We start from the raw sequence: 17,398 nt of genomic DNA on the forward strand, positions 1-17,398 counted from the left end.
AAAAAAAAAAAAAAAAAAAAAAAAAGGATTCCAGACTTAGAGTACTCTATCATTGCAAGTTGAGCCCAGATAAGACTGTAGCCTCTCTAATGTGTTTTCTTCCTTCTAGTGTGTATCAACCTCGTGTTTGGTATTTCACATGATTTGCCTGGTAAGAGATGTTTTTTGGCTTCACTAAATTTTGTATAAGAGTGAAAGTGTTGGGGTGGCCTTTCAGAGGTATAAAATGTGGGAGATTTGATTTCTGATTGTACATCTGTTGCCAATTTTCTTGGGATTCTTTCTCTGCAAAAGGAGCTAAAATGAGCTAACTCTGGTTTTTTGAGAGATGCAAAACTAGTCTAAGAAATGAACACTAGAGATCATTTTTAAACTTCTTTAAAGAATATTCAAACTCTTAGTAATCTCACTAATAGAAGAACGAGGAGACACAGACTGTGCCAAACAAAAGATGACCCAGAAATATTTGCTCTTTAATTTACATTCTTCCACCCTGATGGTTCCAGACAAAGGACGATAATTTTTTTTTAACTAAACTTCTTGCTACATATATAAATCTGTCCACAAAACTTCATTAAGCATTAAATATGTGTCCAACCTTGCGCTAAGCGTTCGTTGGGGTTGAAGAGTTGGCAGTCGAGAAGCAAAGGCCTGGGTCCTAACCACAGGAAACTTAGATGATCTTTAACAATTTAACCATATAAGGCAGAATTGGGCAAGTGTGGTTTTAATGTTTTATTTATCACTGCCGTTTCCCACCTGCGTGACATTGTATAATTCAACTCAGTTTCACAGTCTGTAAAATGAGTCTCTTCTTAGTGCCTACTTCAGCATTGTTACGGGGCTTAAATGCTTACAAAGGGCCAGTCTGGGCTCATGTTATACTCCCCTGCTCTCTGTGATCCAGGGAATAAATATGCTGGGGAATCCAGAGGAATGAAAATTTGCAGTGGGCTGAGCTACTTAAGGAGGACTTCATGGAGGATCTGGGAGCTGAGTTGAGAGAACGGCTTGGGGAGGGAGAATGGGTAGGGGAGAATGAAAGGAAGTGCACCACGTGGGCTGGGATGGCCTGGGTTATTTTGGTCCAGTGAACCATGGAGGGACAGTCCAAGGGCATTGGAGAAGCCCTTCTGTCCAAACTCTGCTTACACAGTGCACAGTTCCTGTTTCCTACACTTGCGTGCCCTGACAATATGTTGTTCGTTAATTAACTTCTTAGTTCATTTCCCATGTCCTGTAGACTTCCTGTTTTCTAGACCCAGGGCTCTCTGGAGGTGTTATCTGCCAGAGGTGTGGGTTCTAGATCCCAAGAAATGACTGAACAGTGGCCAGAATACAACTGTGGGTTCCAAATTTCAATGCCCTTTTTTCCTTCTTCTCTTTAGATGACACAAGTGAATCTTGCACTTTTAAGATATCATTGCGAAATTTCCGGTCCATCTTATCATGGGAATTAAAAAACCACTCCATTGTGGCAACTCACTATACGTTGCTGTATACAATTATGAGGTTGGTTTGATATTTCATTTTCTCTTGGTAAACATATTATTGTTCTGTTATATGGGGAGTGGAAGAAGAGATGATCTTTTCTCTCTCTCTGCCTCTCCCTTTCCCTTTTCCTGTCTACCTCTCCCTCTCTCTGCATTTTCTTATTCAGAGCCTTAAAAGGCCAAAGACAAAACACCATCACACATCCATTTTTAATTAAATTGAATACTTTAATAATCCACTTTTATTTTGACAAAGCTTGTATGTGTCATCAAAGCCAGTTTCTACAGCTCAGAACCTCACATACAAAATAATTCTTGTGTATGGGTTAGGCAATGATTTCTCTAATTCAGTCAGTCTGAATGTTTAAAAGTTCTGTTATCTGAGGACAGGAATCCAAAGGTCTGTTGACCATATTGATGGTTTATGTTCACTTTTCTTTACTCTGGTGGGACACCAGAAAGCTGCCTGGCCTAGTCTGGGACAGGCCTTGGTGCAAAGTCTGGTTTGGTCACTAACCAGCTTGACACTTGGCACAGAGCTCAGCCCCTAAGCGAATGCCTCTGCTGAGAGGTTGCTGCAAGGATTCATGACATAATGGATGGAGTCCTGTTTGTCTTTCTTCTTCCCACGCCTACCAATCTTGGAAGTCATTGCTTTGATCCAGCAGCCCCTTGGAGTGTCCTTTTGTTGGTTATTTATTTGGCCTAGAGCTGCTGCTGCTCCTGCTTACTGACTGAGCCAGTGGAAGACCTCTTGTGAGTTTCTCTTTGGTGCCTGCTAAAGTCTTTTCTCTGCATTGAGTGGTCACATGTATCATCCAACTAACTGAAGCTTGGTAGATGAGATAGATGTCTGAGCTGTCCCTGAAATAGACCAGGTCTGACTTAGGACTGGATCATCTAGTCTTAGCCAGAGAGGGAGGGGGTCTCAGGGAAGGCATTCACGATTGTCCATAGAGGGAGGAAGATCTGAGGCCTCCACCATGAGGGCCCAAGTTTCATTCATTCATTTACTCATCCGGCAAATTTTACTGAGCACCTACTACCTGCCAGGGGGTCCAACTGTGAACCAAAGTCCTTGCCCTCCTGGAGCAGACATTATGTAAATGGAGACATGAGTAAAGCAAAGGTATAGTGTGACAGGTGTGGGTAAATGCTACGATCAAGAAGAGAGAGAGGGATTGAAAGTGCAGGGGTGGGGAAGGTACAAGATGTTCCATTTTCAATAAGATGGTTGGGGAAGATCACTTAGTACAGTGATATCTGAGCAGAACCCTGAAGGAAACAATGAAGTCAGGCACCCAAAAATAGACTCATTACGTCGATGCTCACACTTTCCTTTTTCCATTTTTTTCTTTCCAAAGTAAACCAGAAGATTTGAAGATGGTTAAGAACTGTGCAAATACCACAAGATCATTTTGTGACCTCACAGATGAGTGGAGAAGCACACACGAGGCCTATGTCACCATCGTAAAAGGATTCAGCGGGAATACAACCTTGTTCAGTTGCTCACACAATTTCTGGCTGGACATAGACAGTGAGTTTATCTCTGTTTCTCCACTTCGTCCCCATCATCAAGATCATCATTATTTGCTATTCCGTGAAATAGGAGGTCTGCAAAGGTGTTTTAGACCTGGGGCTGGGCTCACCTCTTGGCCCTGCCACTTCCTAGCTCTGTAACCGTGGACTGCTTTGCTTCTCTGAGCCTTGGTTTTTTTAATCTGAAAAGTGGAATGATAAGTTGTACTTTGCAGATTTGCCCAGTGCCTGTATAAGGCAGTGGGAGCTGCTGTTTTTCGGTTTCATAGCCTGACAGGAAGTGTGGAGCCAGGTTCAGGTGGGCTGGATCTAGCTCTCCCATCTCTTTGGCCCAGTATTTTCTTTCTTTCCTTCTTTCCTTCTTTTTTTTCTTTCTCTCTCTCTCTCTCTCTCTCTCTCTCTCCTTTCTTTCCTTCCTTCCTTCCTTCCTTCCTTCCTTCCTTCCTTCCTTCCTTCCTTCCTTCCTTTCCTCTTTCTCTCTTGCTCTCCTTCTGTCTTTCTGTCTTTCTTTTTTTGAAATGGAGCCTCACTCTGTCACCTAGGCTAGAGTGCAGTGGTGCGATCTTGGCTCACTGCAACCTCCACCTTCCGGGTTCAAGCGATTCTCCCACCTCAGCCTCCAGAGTAGCTGGGATTACAAGCACACACCATCATGCCTAGCTAATTTTTTGTACTTTTAGTAGAATGTTTCACCATGTTGGCCAGGCTGGTCTCGAACTCCTGACCTCAAGTTATCCGCCTGCCTCAGCCTCCCAAGGTGCTGAGATTACAAGCATGAGCCACCAAACCTGACCCCAGTGTTTTCTTGATACAGCAACTCCACCCCCACATTATAACCCAATAGTTCTTTTGTGTGTGAACACCCAAGTGTGCGTGCACCTAGGACCCAAAGCTCAGAGGAGAAGACTAGAACCCAAGAACAGGTCTACCCCTTCTTTCTTTCCCTGTGACTCAAGTCAGCTCCCTCAGGCACTGTGTTAACAGCTCCAGCTTTGTTACTTTTTCAGTTTCCCACTTTACAACGAGTTTCCAAGAGAACCATTTGGTCTCAGCTTCCTGTTGTAGGCTATGCAGCTGTGCACATGCTCATACATGCTTAGCAAAGTAGTAAGGATGACTACTACTTTGTTGCCACTGTGGCAAACAATTCAGATATGACGTTTGCTAGATTTGTGTGCATGTTGATGTATGTGTATAAACAGACATCTGTGTGTACACACAGAAAACAAAGAAAATCAGAATTTAAAATTCATGGTATTTGGGTTGTTAAAAAATGCATATTAAAGTAACAGTGAGATATGTTTCATGACTCAAGTGATAAATATGAAAAATACATAAATATCCAGGCTTAGAGGGAATACAAAGAGTGTGCTTTGGCATGGTCCATCTGAAGTAATTGACAGCATGTATTAAAAACCTTAACATGTGCTTACTGTAATCCAGAATTCTTTAGTAATTTGTCCCAAAGAAATTATTAAGGCCGGGCACAGTGGCTCACACCTGTAATCCCAGCACTTTGGGAGGCCGAGACCAGTGGATCACTTGAGCTCAGGAGTTCAAGACCAGCCCGAGCAACATGGCGAAACCCTATCTCTACATTAAAAAAGAAAGATAGAAAAAAAGAGAGAGAGAAAGAGAGAGAAAGAAAGAGAAAGAAAGAAATTATGAAGGACAAGTGCAAAAATTTAGTTCCAAGAATATCCCATGATACATTAAGTCTTTAATAAAAATCAGAGACAATTTAAATGTTCAAAACAGTGAATCAGTTAAATCATGATACAGTCACTCAGTGGAATAGCATTAGCAATGAAAAATTATGATGTAAATCAGGTCTTGGCAGATTTTCTATACAGGGCCAGAGAAGAACCACTTTAGACTTTGTGGGCCACATGTAGTCTCAGTCACGTATTCCTGTCTGTTTTTGCTTTCTGAACAGTGTCTTTTGAACCGCCAGAGTTTGAGATTGTTGGTTTTACCAACCACATTAATGTGATCGTGAAATTTCCATCTATTGTTAAAGAAGAATCACAGTTTGATTTATCACTCGTCATTGAAGAACAGTCAGAGGGGATTGTTAAGAAGGTAAGTGGCTTCTCCTGTTGGGATCAAAACAGTTCTGAGTGGGTAGTCAATGCACTTGACTGTCGCTTTGGAAAAGAAATTTGCAGTTGAACAATTAAAGCTGAAAGGTCAGGCTTCTGTGTGGTCTGACCTTAGGGAAGAAGTCATTATAGTTCATTCACTATATTGATCTAAACCTGCAGAACAGTCTTCTTTAAAAGAATAAGCCACGGCTGGGCGTGGTGACTCATGCCTATAATCCCAGCACTTTGGGAGGCTGAGGTGGGCAGATCACCTAAGGTCAGGAGTTTGAGACCAGCCTGGCCAATATGGTGACACCCAATCTGTACTAAAAATACAACACTAGCCGGGTGTGGTGGCAAGCACCTGTAATCCCAGCTACTCCAGAGTCTGAGGCAAGGTAATCGCTTGAACCTGGGAGGCAGAGGTTGCAGTGAGCCGAGATTGCACCATTGCGTTCACAGCCTGGGCAACAGAGCAAGACTCCATCTCAAAAAAAAAAAAGAATAAGCCACATGTACAACATAAAGGAGCACACAGGAGAGAGGGTGTGGGAGGGAGATGCAGAGTACAGCCAAATTTCAGTGAGCCCTGGAGAGATTTCTTTGAAAAGGAGGGTTTAGCTGAGCCACCTGTGAAAAGCATCTGTCGCTGCCTGTCTGGCCGTCACACACAGGAAGGAAGTGGCTCTTCTGGCAGGTTCTGTCCTCTCATAATTTCTGCGAAGGACCTGTCAGTAACCTTAGGGTAATCTGGTATCAGACAGACGTGGATCTTCAATTTTTGTTGTCCCTATCCCTCCGAATGCTGGAATAAGTGGAAATGGACAAATTGCTCTCACTGGTGTAGCGCAGCTTATGTCTGTAGAGCCCTTTGCCAAGTATAAAACCCTTGCAAGTAAGAACAACCTGAGAGATAATCAGGGTAGATGCATTTCAGGCAGAGAACACAAGAAGTTCAAAGGTTCTGAGGCTGGAGTGGGCCTGGTGTGTTTCAGCAGCAGCAGGGAGAGGTGGCTGAACTGGAGTGATCAAGCAGGAGGTGAGGAGGAGGTGAGGTCAGAGGGTAAATGTGGCTGGACCTGGTAGGAGTTTGTGGGTCTGGGTCTTCTGAGTGTGATGGAAGCCCCTGGAACCCAAGGCTTAACAGGGCATCCTGGCGGGGCTGTTAAAAATAGACCATAGGGGCAAAGATGGGAGTTAGGAGACCAGTTAAGACACAATCAGGGTGGCAGTCACTTAATAGGCAGTAACACATTATATGATTATTGTCATGTTTCTTTTAGTATCAACATGGATTATAATCAGTACTCTAGGAAAAGGAGCAAAAATGGGGGGAAAATAAGTTTATGTGGCCTAAGGACTATGTGAAGTGTTATTAAATCTCCTGTTTCAATCATGTCTCATTTGTGTTCACCCCATAAGCAACTCTGTGTTTTAGATTATGATTCCTAAAATAAGAGACTGGTGCTTTTTAGGATACTGACTACTCTGTAAGAGGAAAAACTATAGTTAATAGACATCTTCATAAAGAAAATTAGCCTTTAAATTAAATCAAGAAAAAAAAAAAGCTACTAGTATAATCCAAGCAACAGATGGTGGTGGCTTGGACCTTGATAGTAGAGGGGTAATGAGTAGTGAGAAGCCATCAAATTCTGCATATATTTTGGAGTTCTGTTTGCTTGTTTGTTTGTTTGTTTGTTTTTGAGACGGAGTTTCACTCTTGTTGCCCAGGCTGGACTGCAATGGCATGATGTCGGCTCACTGCAACCTCCACCTCCCAGGTTCAAGCAATTCTCCTGCCTCAGCCTCCCTAGTAGCTGGGATTACAGGCACCCACCACCACACCCAGCTAATTTTTTGTATTTTTAGTAGAGACAGCGTTTCACTGTGTTGGCCAGGCTGGTCTCTAACTCCTGACCTCAGGCAGTCCACCCACCTCAGCCTCCCAAAGTGTTGGGATTACAGGTGTGAGCCACCATGCCCAGCTCATAATTCTGCATATATTTTGCACACGGAGCAAGACTAACTTCCCCATTAACTATGGAAGATGATGAATGAAGCAGGTGAGGGTTAGCTAGGGTTAGAGGGTTTGGGACATGTTAAATTCCAGGTGCCCGTAAGGGATCTAGGAGGAGACATGGGGAAGGAGCTGGGTGTGCCAGTCTGGAGTCCAGGGGAGAACCCCCAGCTAGAGAGAGAGCCTGGGAGTCACTGGCTTCTTGGTGCATGTTGAATGCCCCAAGACCAGATGAGATCACCTGGGAATAGACACTCAGAAGAGAAGACGTCCAAGGACATAACCCCGGGAACATTCCAAAATTTGGACATCTGGCAAATGAGGAAGAAACAGCAAAATCAACTGAGAAAGAGCAACCAGCATGGAGAGAAGCAGGTGAAAGTGGTGTCCCGGTAGCTGAGAGAAGAACGTTCCAGAAGGAGAAAGTGGTTTACTGAGTCCAGTGCTGCAAATGGGACAATTGAAGAGGACTGACTATTGGATTTAGCAACATTGTATCCTTGATAAAAGTAGTTTTAATAGAGTCAGGGTCAAAGAGCTGGTTGGAGCAGATTCAAGAAAGAGCGGGAGGAGAAAAATTGGAGACAGTGAAGAGAGCTCATTCTTCTAAGGAGTTTTTCCAAACAGGGAAGGAGGCTGTGTGGTGGCCACTGGAGGGGAAGCTTTTAGTTTGTTGGGTTGTAAGTTGGTTTCTTTACTAACTTCTCCCAAACAGAAATTTACAGAAAAACATTATTACCGAAGGCTGTATGTGAGCTGCTAGGAATCCTCATTTATTAAACTGCTAGTAAGAATGTATTTAAAAAACTGTAAAACATGATACAAAAGTTATTATTCATGAAAGAGCCTTCATATCATCTTTTAAATTCTGAAGTGGAACGCAACTACAGGAAAGAAGAGGCCAGGTGTTTAAAGGGGGATAGCTGGGCGCGATGGCTCACCCCTGTAATCCCAGCACTTTGGGAGGCCAAGGCAGGCAGATCGCTTGAGGTCAGGAGTTCAAGACCAGCCTGGCCAACGTGGTGACACCCCATCTCTACTAAAAAATACAAAAAACTGGCCGGGTGTGGTGGCGGGCGCCTGGACTCCCAGTTACTCCAGAGGCTGAGGCAGGAGAATGGCATAAACCTGGGAGGCGGAGCTTGCAGTGAGCTGAGATCCGGCCACTGCACTCCAGCCTGGGTAACAGAGCGAGACTCTGTCTCAAAAAAAAAAAAAAAAAAATTAGCCAGGCATGGTGGCGGGCGCCTGTAATCCCAGCTACTCAGGAGGCTGAGGCAAGAGAATCTCTTGAACCCAGGAGGTGGAGGTTGCAGTGAGCCAAGATCATGCCACTGTACTCCAGCCTGGGCAACAGAGTGAGACCCCCATCTATCTATATCTATCTATCTATATCTATCTATCTATCTATCTATTGATAAAGGGAGAAGATGAGAAACTAGACATCAGTCAGTTTTGTCACAGACAAGCTCTGTGACCTTGGAGAAGTTACTTAGCCACACTGAGCTACAGTTTTCCACTCCATTGAATGGAGAGAATGCCTATTTTGCAGACTGTTTTGAAAGTCAAAAGAGTTAATGTTTATGAAGGCACTTTCTCAAGTGTAAAGTAGACACACACTGTCCATGAGAGAAGATAATCATGTAAAAATGATGTCACAGAGACTTTTATTCATCTTTGAAGACTGTTATCTCATTTGTAAAATGAAGTTGCTAGACTAGATTTCATGGGTATAAAATATGTGTCTGTACGGGTGTATATAAGTGCATGTAGATGTAGTTTTCTGATAGCTTACTTGCTCCAGGTGACTTATAAATCATTTTTCTTACCAAGCCTGTGATAAATCTAACCCTGTTTGAGATTTGAAGACAAATCCCAAAAGAGATTCTTAAGGCCTGCCTCTAAATGAAATTCTCAGAGTCTTCCTGATTTTTTGCTTATTTTTACAGCATAAACCTGCAATAAAAGGAAACATGAGTGGAAATTTCACCTATATCATTGACAAGTTAATTCCAAATGCAAACTACTGTGTATCTGTTTATTTCGAGCATAACGATGAGCAGGCAGTAATAAAGTCTCCCTTAAAATGCACCCTCCTTCAACCTGGCCAGGAATCAGGTATGTTCATTTTTTTAAATTCATGTTTTGAGTATTCATGCTTTTACTCTGAGGGCAAGCCTATTTAAAGAAAAGAATCGGAAATTCATGGAGCACGAAAGGTCTTTCTTCCAATAATGGCACCTCACAGAGATGTTTTCTGTTGATTCGTGTGTACGATCTGGTAGAGTCACTTTTATGTTGTCATACCAAAAGACAATCAGATACTACTCGATGAGATCAGAAATCTTGAAATGGAAATGCTTTTATTTCAGGGAGTCAGGATTAAATTCAGCGCTGTGTACCCTTAGTGTGGCCGTTGCTGAAGCCAAATGCCAGAAGAGATGGAGCTGCTTGAGACAGTGGTATACAGTGGCATTAAGGGGTGAAAAGGTGGAAGCAGCGAGGTTGGGTGCAGTTCATAGATGTGATCTGGCATCAGCTGTAGCTCATAGATGAAAGGGACCCTTGCCAGGGTGTACGAGAGAATCACTCATGAAGGCTGAACACCTTTCTGTTACACAGACATCAGAACAGTAAACAGTGTGATCCCAAACCTTCCTCCCCTTGGGAGTGAGAACAATCAAATCTCGGAACTCCCTGCTGATTGTTTTCTCAGGAAGTAGCCAAGTATCCACCTGTTTTACCAAAAGTGAGAAGCTATGCAAGTCTTCCTCAAAGAAGGCCTTCTAAATGTCCCAACCCCAATGTTAGGGGAAAGGGATCCCAATCCATACCCCAAGAGAGAGTTCTTGGATCTTGCACAAGAAAGAATTCAGGGCGAGTCCGTAAAGTGAAAGCAAGTTTACTAGGAAAGTAAAGGAATAAAGAATGGCTACTCCATAGACAGAGCAGCCCCAAGGGCTGCTGGTTGCCCATGTTTATGATTATTTCTTGATGATATGCTAAACAAGGGGGTAGATTATTCATGCCTCTCCCTTTTAGACCATGTAGGGTAACTTCCTGACATTGCCGTGGCATTTGTAAACTCATGGTGCTGGTGAGAGTGCAGCAGTGAGGACTACCATCTTGGTTTTGGTGGGTTCTGGCCGGCTTTCCTGCAGTCTGTTTTATCAGCAAGGTCTTTACGACCTGTATCTTGTGCCAACCTCCTATCTCATCCTGTAAGTTACAATGCCTTAACTGTCTGGGAATGCAGCCCAATGGGTCCCAGCCTCATTTTACCCAGCTTCTATTCAAGATGGAGTTGCTCTGGCTCAAATGCCTCTGACACCAATGGAAGTATCTTTAATGTTCTGATTTAGCAGAATAAAAATAAGGTAGGATCTATAAAGAAATTACTTTAGTTGTAAACCAAAATAAAATTCTAAGCCCTCCAACCAACTGAATGGACCCCTCCTCTTGGACAAGGGCCAAATAAAGTAAAGTAAATGAAATGCCAGTTCAGGTCATGATGGGAATGAGTGGTCCAGACATGCCTCACTGTACCTTCCTACCTTTGGAATTCAGGCACAGCTGGCCAGCACTAGTGTTAAAACAGAAACCTTAAGACAAAAAGACGCTTTGTAGCACTAATACCAACATGATGGGTAGCAGGCCCTAAAAGAAATCAAAGTATTTTACCCCAAAATACATTTATTTGACATATTTAAAATGGCCCTGCAAAGCTATCTCTTGCAGGGAAAATCTGCTTTCTATAAAGAACCCCCTTCCCAGTCCAGGTCTTCTTCCTGATCCAAGAGAGAATTCACTAAGAGTCTGGCACTTTTTTAAGTCTGGTAAGAAACATTTACAATCTATTCTCTCTGAAGCCTGCTACCAGAGGCTTCATCTGCATAATAGGAACCGTGGGCTCCACAAGCCTTTGTCTTAATCCAGGTGCTTCCTTTTATTAATTCCGAGTCTTTAATCAGAAAATCTTTGAATCTATCTATGACCTGGAAGCCCCCTCTTCGAGCTGTCCCACCTTTCCAGATTGAACCAGTGTACATCTTACACGCATTGACTGACGCCTTATGTCTCCCTAAAATGTATAAAACCAAGCTGCACCCTGACCAAGGGTTCTCGGGATCTCCTGGGGCTGTGTCATGGGCCATTGGTCACTCGTATTTGGCTCAGACTAAATCTCTTCAAGTATGTTACTGACTTTGGCTCTTTTCATTGACAAAGTGATATGGTCATTGGTGAATGAAGTGAGCTACGGAACGTTGCCTAGCACATAATAACAGTGCTCTGTGTTGGCTTCACTACAGGGCAGTATGATTTGATTCTCTAGTAATCCTCAAGACCAGATGATGCATAGACTGGTTCTAAAGGAAAGAACATCTCAGACACCTTTAGCTTAAGTTATTTTTATGTCAACAAAATACAGGCAAACCTAAAACTACATATAGATTCTATCTGACTATAGCTCTTTCAAAAATATAAATCGAAAATAAATGTGCATATCTTTGTTCTAACACCAGCTATCTGACACTAACTAGTTGTCCAGTGATTCAGTTCATTTCTGACACTACCCAAGGTTAGCACAGACCCCACAGGTGAAAGGCTTAGTCCCACAAAACTGCCTGCCCCCACTTCAGACGCCAGCCACAAGTCCTGGTTGACAAGGTTACCTGCACTTCCATCTGACTTGGCTATAAATTCAGGAGTTCCCATGACCTCCCTTTAGGTTTGATACTTTGCTAAAATGACTCAGAGAACTCGGGAAAGTGTTATGATTACCACTTTATTATAAAGGAATTGATGGACAGCCATTGAAGAGCTGCACAGGACAAGGTCTGGAAGGGTCCCGAGTGCAGGAGCCTCTGTCCCTGGGGAGTCAGGGTGTACCACCCTCTCTGTGCATCCATATGTTCATGAATTTGGGGGCTCCCCAACCCTTGGTGTTCACAGTTTGTATTGGGTTTCATTATGTAGGTGTGATTGATGAAATTACTGGCTACAGGATTGATCTCAGTCTCCAGCCCACTCCCCTCCTTGGATAGAGGTCAAATGGGGGAGCTGGAAGTTCCAACCGTCTGATCATAAGTGGTTAGTTTTTCTAGGGACTAGCCCTCATCCTGAAGCTGTCCACACACTGCCCCGTCACCTGACAAGCATAAACTCATATATGGCCCCTAAAAGGGGCTTGTTGACAAAAGACACTCCTATCGTTCAGGAAATTCCACAGATTGCTGAAGCTCTGCTCCAGGAGCTAGGGACAAAGACTGGATATATATGTATGTTTTATTATATCATTGATCTTACATAAAAGCAAAACTCCTATAGACAATAAAAACTGAAATTAGTGACCTGGTAGACAGACGGTGGTTTATTGAAACTCAGTCCCCAGTTCCAAGGTGAACGTGTTGCTGACTGAGAAGGCACAAGCTCCTTGGAGGCTGATGAACTCTGTGATGACTCACTTTCTCCCCTGACTCTTTTCCATTTCACCTACCGAGGTGAAACGTAACAACATCCTCTCGGGTTATTCCATTTTTACTTGGTGTGAACACGTCATGCTGCACATCAAGTCAGCCCTCATTCTTTGATTATTACCCAGGACGGGTCAAGTACCACACTCTCTAATTATCCTAATACTGTACCTGATGTCAAATTCTTGTTTGAAACTCAGGAAGCAAATAGGTTCAGGTAACGTGACCTCTGTCACTGTCTGCTTGCCATCTGACTTACCCTCAACTAGCCAAACTCAGACACCAGACAGGTGTGGATGGTGAGGGGTCTTGGAAGGATAGCCTGAGACCAGCATTAACATAGGCTCAGCAGTAAGCACTGCGATCCTAGGGCAGACTGATAATGGGGGGATGTTTATCCAGAGATCTGGATAAACACCTTCCCCTTGTCAAGCCCTAAAATTAATTGTGTGGCTCTTTTATTAATATTAAGGCCCTAAGGAAAAGCTCTGTTCATTCATTTGACAAATGTTTATTGGGGGCCTCTTATGAGCCAGATTCTTTTCTGGATATTGAGGATTTAGCAGTGAAGAAAACAGATAAAAACTTCTCACCTTGTGGAGCTTACATTGCAGTAGGAGACAGAACAAGATCAACGTGTAAAATAGATTGTATGTTAAGTAAGTACCATGGAAAAAAATTATGCAGGAAAGGAGGTGAGGGGGATGTCAGGTGGAGGAAAGTGGGTTGCTATTTTTAACAGGACAGTGTCTGAATTTGCATTTGCTAGAAGCAGAACCTGGGATGTGAATTCATTTTCAAGTGTGATTTATTGGTGGGGGCATCTTAGGAGAAGGGGAAAGAGGGAACAGGTAGGGATGGGGAGAGAGAAATTAAGCAAGCATGTGGCTCTCAGCTAAGCCTGATCCCAAGGGGTTCTCTGAAGCGTGAACCATGTCTTCAAGTCAGCAGCCAGTCAGTTACGGGTGGTGATCTATGGTATGGCCTCCAGATGAGGCAGCCCCCTTTTGGGCAAGGGCAGTTCCTTATGTGTCCAGAGTTGGTTCCTGCCAGTGGGTTTGTGGTCTTGCTGACTTCAAGAATGGAGCCACGAACCTTTGTGGTGAGTGTTACAGCTCTTAAAGATGGCACAGACCCAAAGAGTGAGCAGTAGCATGGTTTATTGTGAAGAGCAAAAGGACAAAGCTTTCACAGCTTGGAAGGGGACCTGAGGGGGCTGCCGCTGCTGGCTGGATGTGGCCAGCTTTTATTCCCTTATTGTCCCTTCCCAAGTTCGTTTCTGTCCTATCAGAGTGCCGTTTTTTCAGTCCTCTCCATGATTGGCTACTTTTAGGATCCTGACGATTGGTGCATTTCACAGAGCACTGATTGGTGCATTTTACAGAGTGCTGATTAGTGCGTTTTACAGAGCGCTGATTGGTGTGTTATACAGCCCGCTGATTGGTGCATTTTACAATCCTCTTGTGAGACGAAAATGTTCCTGATTGGTGCATTTTACAGTCCTCTTGCAAGATGGGAAAGTTCCCCAAGTCCCTACTCCACCCAGGAAGTCCAGTTGGTCTGGACTGTCACTTAGAGAAGGATCAGCTCTGAGATATATCAGCAGACATGTGCAGCAGCAGTAGTGGGTGTGCACTGACTGGAAAAGGGGACATGGGCTGGCCACCCACAGCATCCACCACAGATGGCCTGAGAGGGCATTCCTGAGAAGGTAGCTTTTGAGTAAAGACCCAAGGGAGATGTGGTAAGCAGAATAATGGCCCCCAAAGATGTCTAGTCTACATCCTAATCCCAGATATGTGAACAGACTAACCTGTATGCCAAAGGGGCTTGTGGGTGTGATGAAATTGAAGATCTTGGCCGGGCACAGTGGCTCGTACCTGTAATCCTAGCACTTTGGGAGGCCAAGCCAGGTGAATCACCTGAGGTCAGGCGTTCGAGTTCAGCCTAGCCAACGTGGTAAAACCCCATCTCCACTAAAAATACAAAAATTAGTGAGGCATGGTGACATGCGCCTGTAGTCCCAGCGACTTGGGAGGCTGAGGCAGGAGAATCACTTGAACCCGGGCGGCAGAGGTTGCAGTGAGCCAAGACGGTGCCACTGCACTCCAGCCTGGGCTACAGAGCGAGACTCTGTCTCAAAAAAAAAGAGAAGCAGGAGACTCAGAGGCAGAGAAGGAGCTCTGACAGCAGCAGCAGAGGTCAGAGAGTGAGGATGAAAGAGGGGGCCACGAGCAAAGGAGTGCAAGTGGCCTCTAGAAGATGGGAAAGGCAAAGAAATGGGTTTTCCCCTGGAGCCTCCAGAAGGAGTGCAGTCCTGCCAACACCTTGACATTTTTTATCCCAGTGAAACCCATTTTGGATTTCTGACCTCCATAACTGTTAATGTATTTGTATCGTTTTATGACACTGACTTTGTCATTATTTGTTACAGTGGTAATGGGAAAGAAACACAGGGTGAAGGAGTGAGTCACGCAGACATATCAGGGGAGGGAGTTCCATATGCGGGGTTCAGCAAGTGCCAAGTCCCCAAGGCAGGATATGCCTGGCACAACACGGCAGGAGTGAACTGAACAAGGGAAGAATAGTAATAGTTCGGGTCAGAGAGGATGGAGGAGCCTGAATGATGTAGAACTTAGAAGCCGTTGCAAGAGATGGGGGCCCTCAGAAGGTTGTGAGCAGGTTGCTCCCCGTGATCTGACATAGGATGTAAAGGGAACATCCACATGCCTTGAAGTGGGAACCAGGTGACCCCTGGGCTGATTACTGCAGTCACCCCGGGGAGGGGCAGTCTTGCTTGTTCCAGAGAGGTAAGTATGGGAGGAACTATAAGAGACTGATACTAGTCATCACCAATCTTTTCACAAAGTTCTTTCTCTTTTCCATTAAAGATCATAGTGATCAGATATTACCAACCCCGTTGCTCAGTTCAGCCCTCTGCTTGTGAGGTTTCTTATTTTTTGTTTAAAATATCTCCACAATGAATCCAAAGACAGACAGGTTTGTCCAAGGCCAAATTTTTAAGACACGACCTGGTCTCTCCTTCCCAAGATGGGTTGATCTGGCCTATCTTTCATGAAGAAGATAGTTAACAGCAGTAACACCCAATCACAGCTTCTCCTTTCTGAGGAGGAACATTGACCGGATTCATCTCTTTTCAAATATGAATATTTAAAAATAGCATGCATGTATAATTGTCATGACCCCAAGTAAGATTTGTATGTTTTAGATTATCATCAAGCTGAAAACAAACAAAAATTCTAAGTTCTCCTGAAGAATTCTCAGACTCATGAGAATACCCCAAATTGAGGAATATTATCCTAGCATATTAACTACAATTTACACAATTTGGTTTGGAGGATGTCCTCTTAGATAGATGACATAGAGTGCTTTGTAGCTGTTATATGCAAGCTGGATGGGTACATGAGTCACAATCTCTGTATTATGCCATTCCTTCACCAGTGAAATCATTTTGGTTTACAGTACCTCTTTCAAGAATGTAAACTCTATACATGTCAGAATTTTGTGAAGGTGTGCCTCTGTGGCTAGATCTGATTCTGGAACTGTCATTGATATGACAGTCCTTCACACTCTCTTGACTGGGGTGAGAGTGGATTCTTGAACTCTGTGCTATCTAGCAGTGCAAGGGTTTTTACTGAACTTCTTTCAATTCATTCCTTAACCTTCTGGAAGACTTAGAGTACATAATGCATTTTGATTTCCTTTCTTCTCCCCTCTATCTATTTTTGCCTGAGGCTATAGTTCCAGGATTAATATGAATGAAGACCTTTCTGGAAGTGCAAGAGAGCCTCAGTGATTTAACTACTGATTTCTCAGTCTGGTCGCACTTCAGGAGAATAACTGTGATCAGTCAGAAAGTTGAAGTTTTCCACAAGGAATCTTGATGAGAAACTAAGGGGAACTGTTAACAGAGCAAGGCGGGTTCCGCAGAGCCCTGATTTGGGGCCCTGGCGTGGCTAAAGTCCAGCCTCAGAATGACCCAGTTGGTTGTTTTCAAGCAAAACTTCCTTCTCCACTTCTTCCTGCCCACAGCGCATGCTAACCAGTGTGGCTACCGAACGTTTGAGATGTGTCTCACGTGACTGAGAGACCGAGCTCTTAATTCGATTTAATTTTGATCATTTAAATTCAGCCAACTGCAGCCAGTGGCTACTCCACTGGACAGTGCAATTACAGAACAGAAACTGAAGGAAATTTTACTTTTAAAAGCTAAGTCTATGTTATTGTTTTAAAAATGCACGCTTAGATTATTCTCCAGTCTTTGGTATTTCTCAATATAAAACTGTTTTTTCAAACCTTTGGTTTCTTGATCACCTTGTGACACCAGACCAATGTACATTTATTTCCATCTGCAATTGTTTATTGCATTTTTTTGAATTAGAGTCATTTAATTTTTCATCAACAGAATCAGCAGAATCTGCCAAAGTAGGAGGAATAATTACTGTGTTTTTGATGGCATTGGCCTTGATAAGCACCATAGTGACACTGAAATGGATTGGTTATATATGCTTAAGAAACAGCCTCCCCAAAGTCTTGGTAGGTAGTTTTTTGGTTTTCTTTTTTTTTTTTTCTCTACCTTCATTTTTTATTTTAACTTAAGAATTTGTATTTATATAAATATTTTCACAGAAGAAAATCTCATTTTCTATAAAAACCAAAATGCTTTCTCACTCTGAGTTCTTTTCCATCCCTATAAATATATATTTTGCAGTCGTAAGTGTATCTGTGCATTTTATGTTTTCTTTCTTTTCTTTTTTTTTTTTTTTTTTT

General features: G+C 43.3%; 1 protein-coding gene across 4 annotated transcripts in view; it reads left to right on the forward strand.

Moving 5' to 3' along the window:
- IFNAR2 (interferon alpha and beta receptor subunit 2) overlaps window positions 1-17,398 on the forward strand; it is a 35,054-nt gene that overhangs the window by 13,942 nt on the left and 3,714 nt on the right. For 3 of the 4 annotated variants that reach the window (XM_017883919.1, XM_017883921.1, XM_017883920.1), the window contains 6 exons: window positions 110-151; window positions 1,389-1,512; window positions 2,858-3,030; window positions 4,969-5,114; window positions 9,083-9,251; window positions 17,034-17,164. In XM_017883919.1, the coding sequence (XP_017739408.1) occupies window positions 110-151; window positions 1,389-1,512; window positions 2,858-3,030; window positions 4,969-5,114; window positions 9,083-9,251; window positions 17,034-17,164 (785 nt within the window). The remainder of the gene's footprint in view (window positions 1-109; window positions 152-1,388; window positions 1,513-2,857; window positions 3,031-4,968; window positions 5,115-9,082; window positions 9,252-17,033; window positions 17,165-17,398) is intronic. The other variant, XM_017883922.1, reaches the window with a different exon arrangement.

Source organism: Rhinopithecus bieti, unplaced genomic scaffold (assembly GCF_001698545.2).
Source record: "Rhinopithecus bieti isolate Rb0 unplaced genomic scaffold, ASM169854v2 scaffold_13207, whole genome shotgun sequence".
Taxonomy (NCBI): Eukaryota; Metazoa; Chordata; class Mammalia; order Primates; family Cercopithecidae; genus Rhinopithecus; species Rhinopithecus bieti.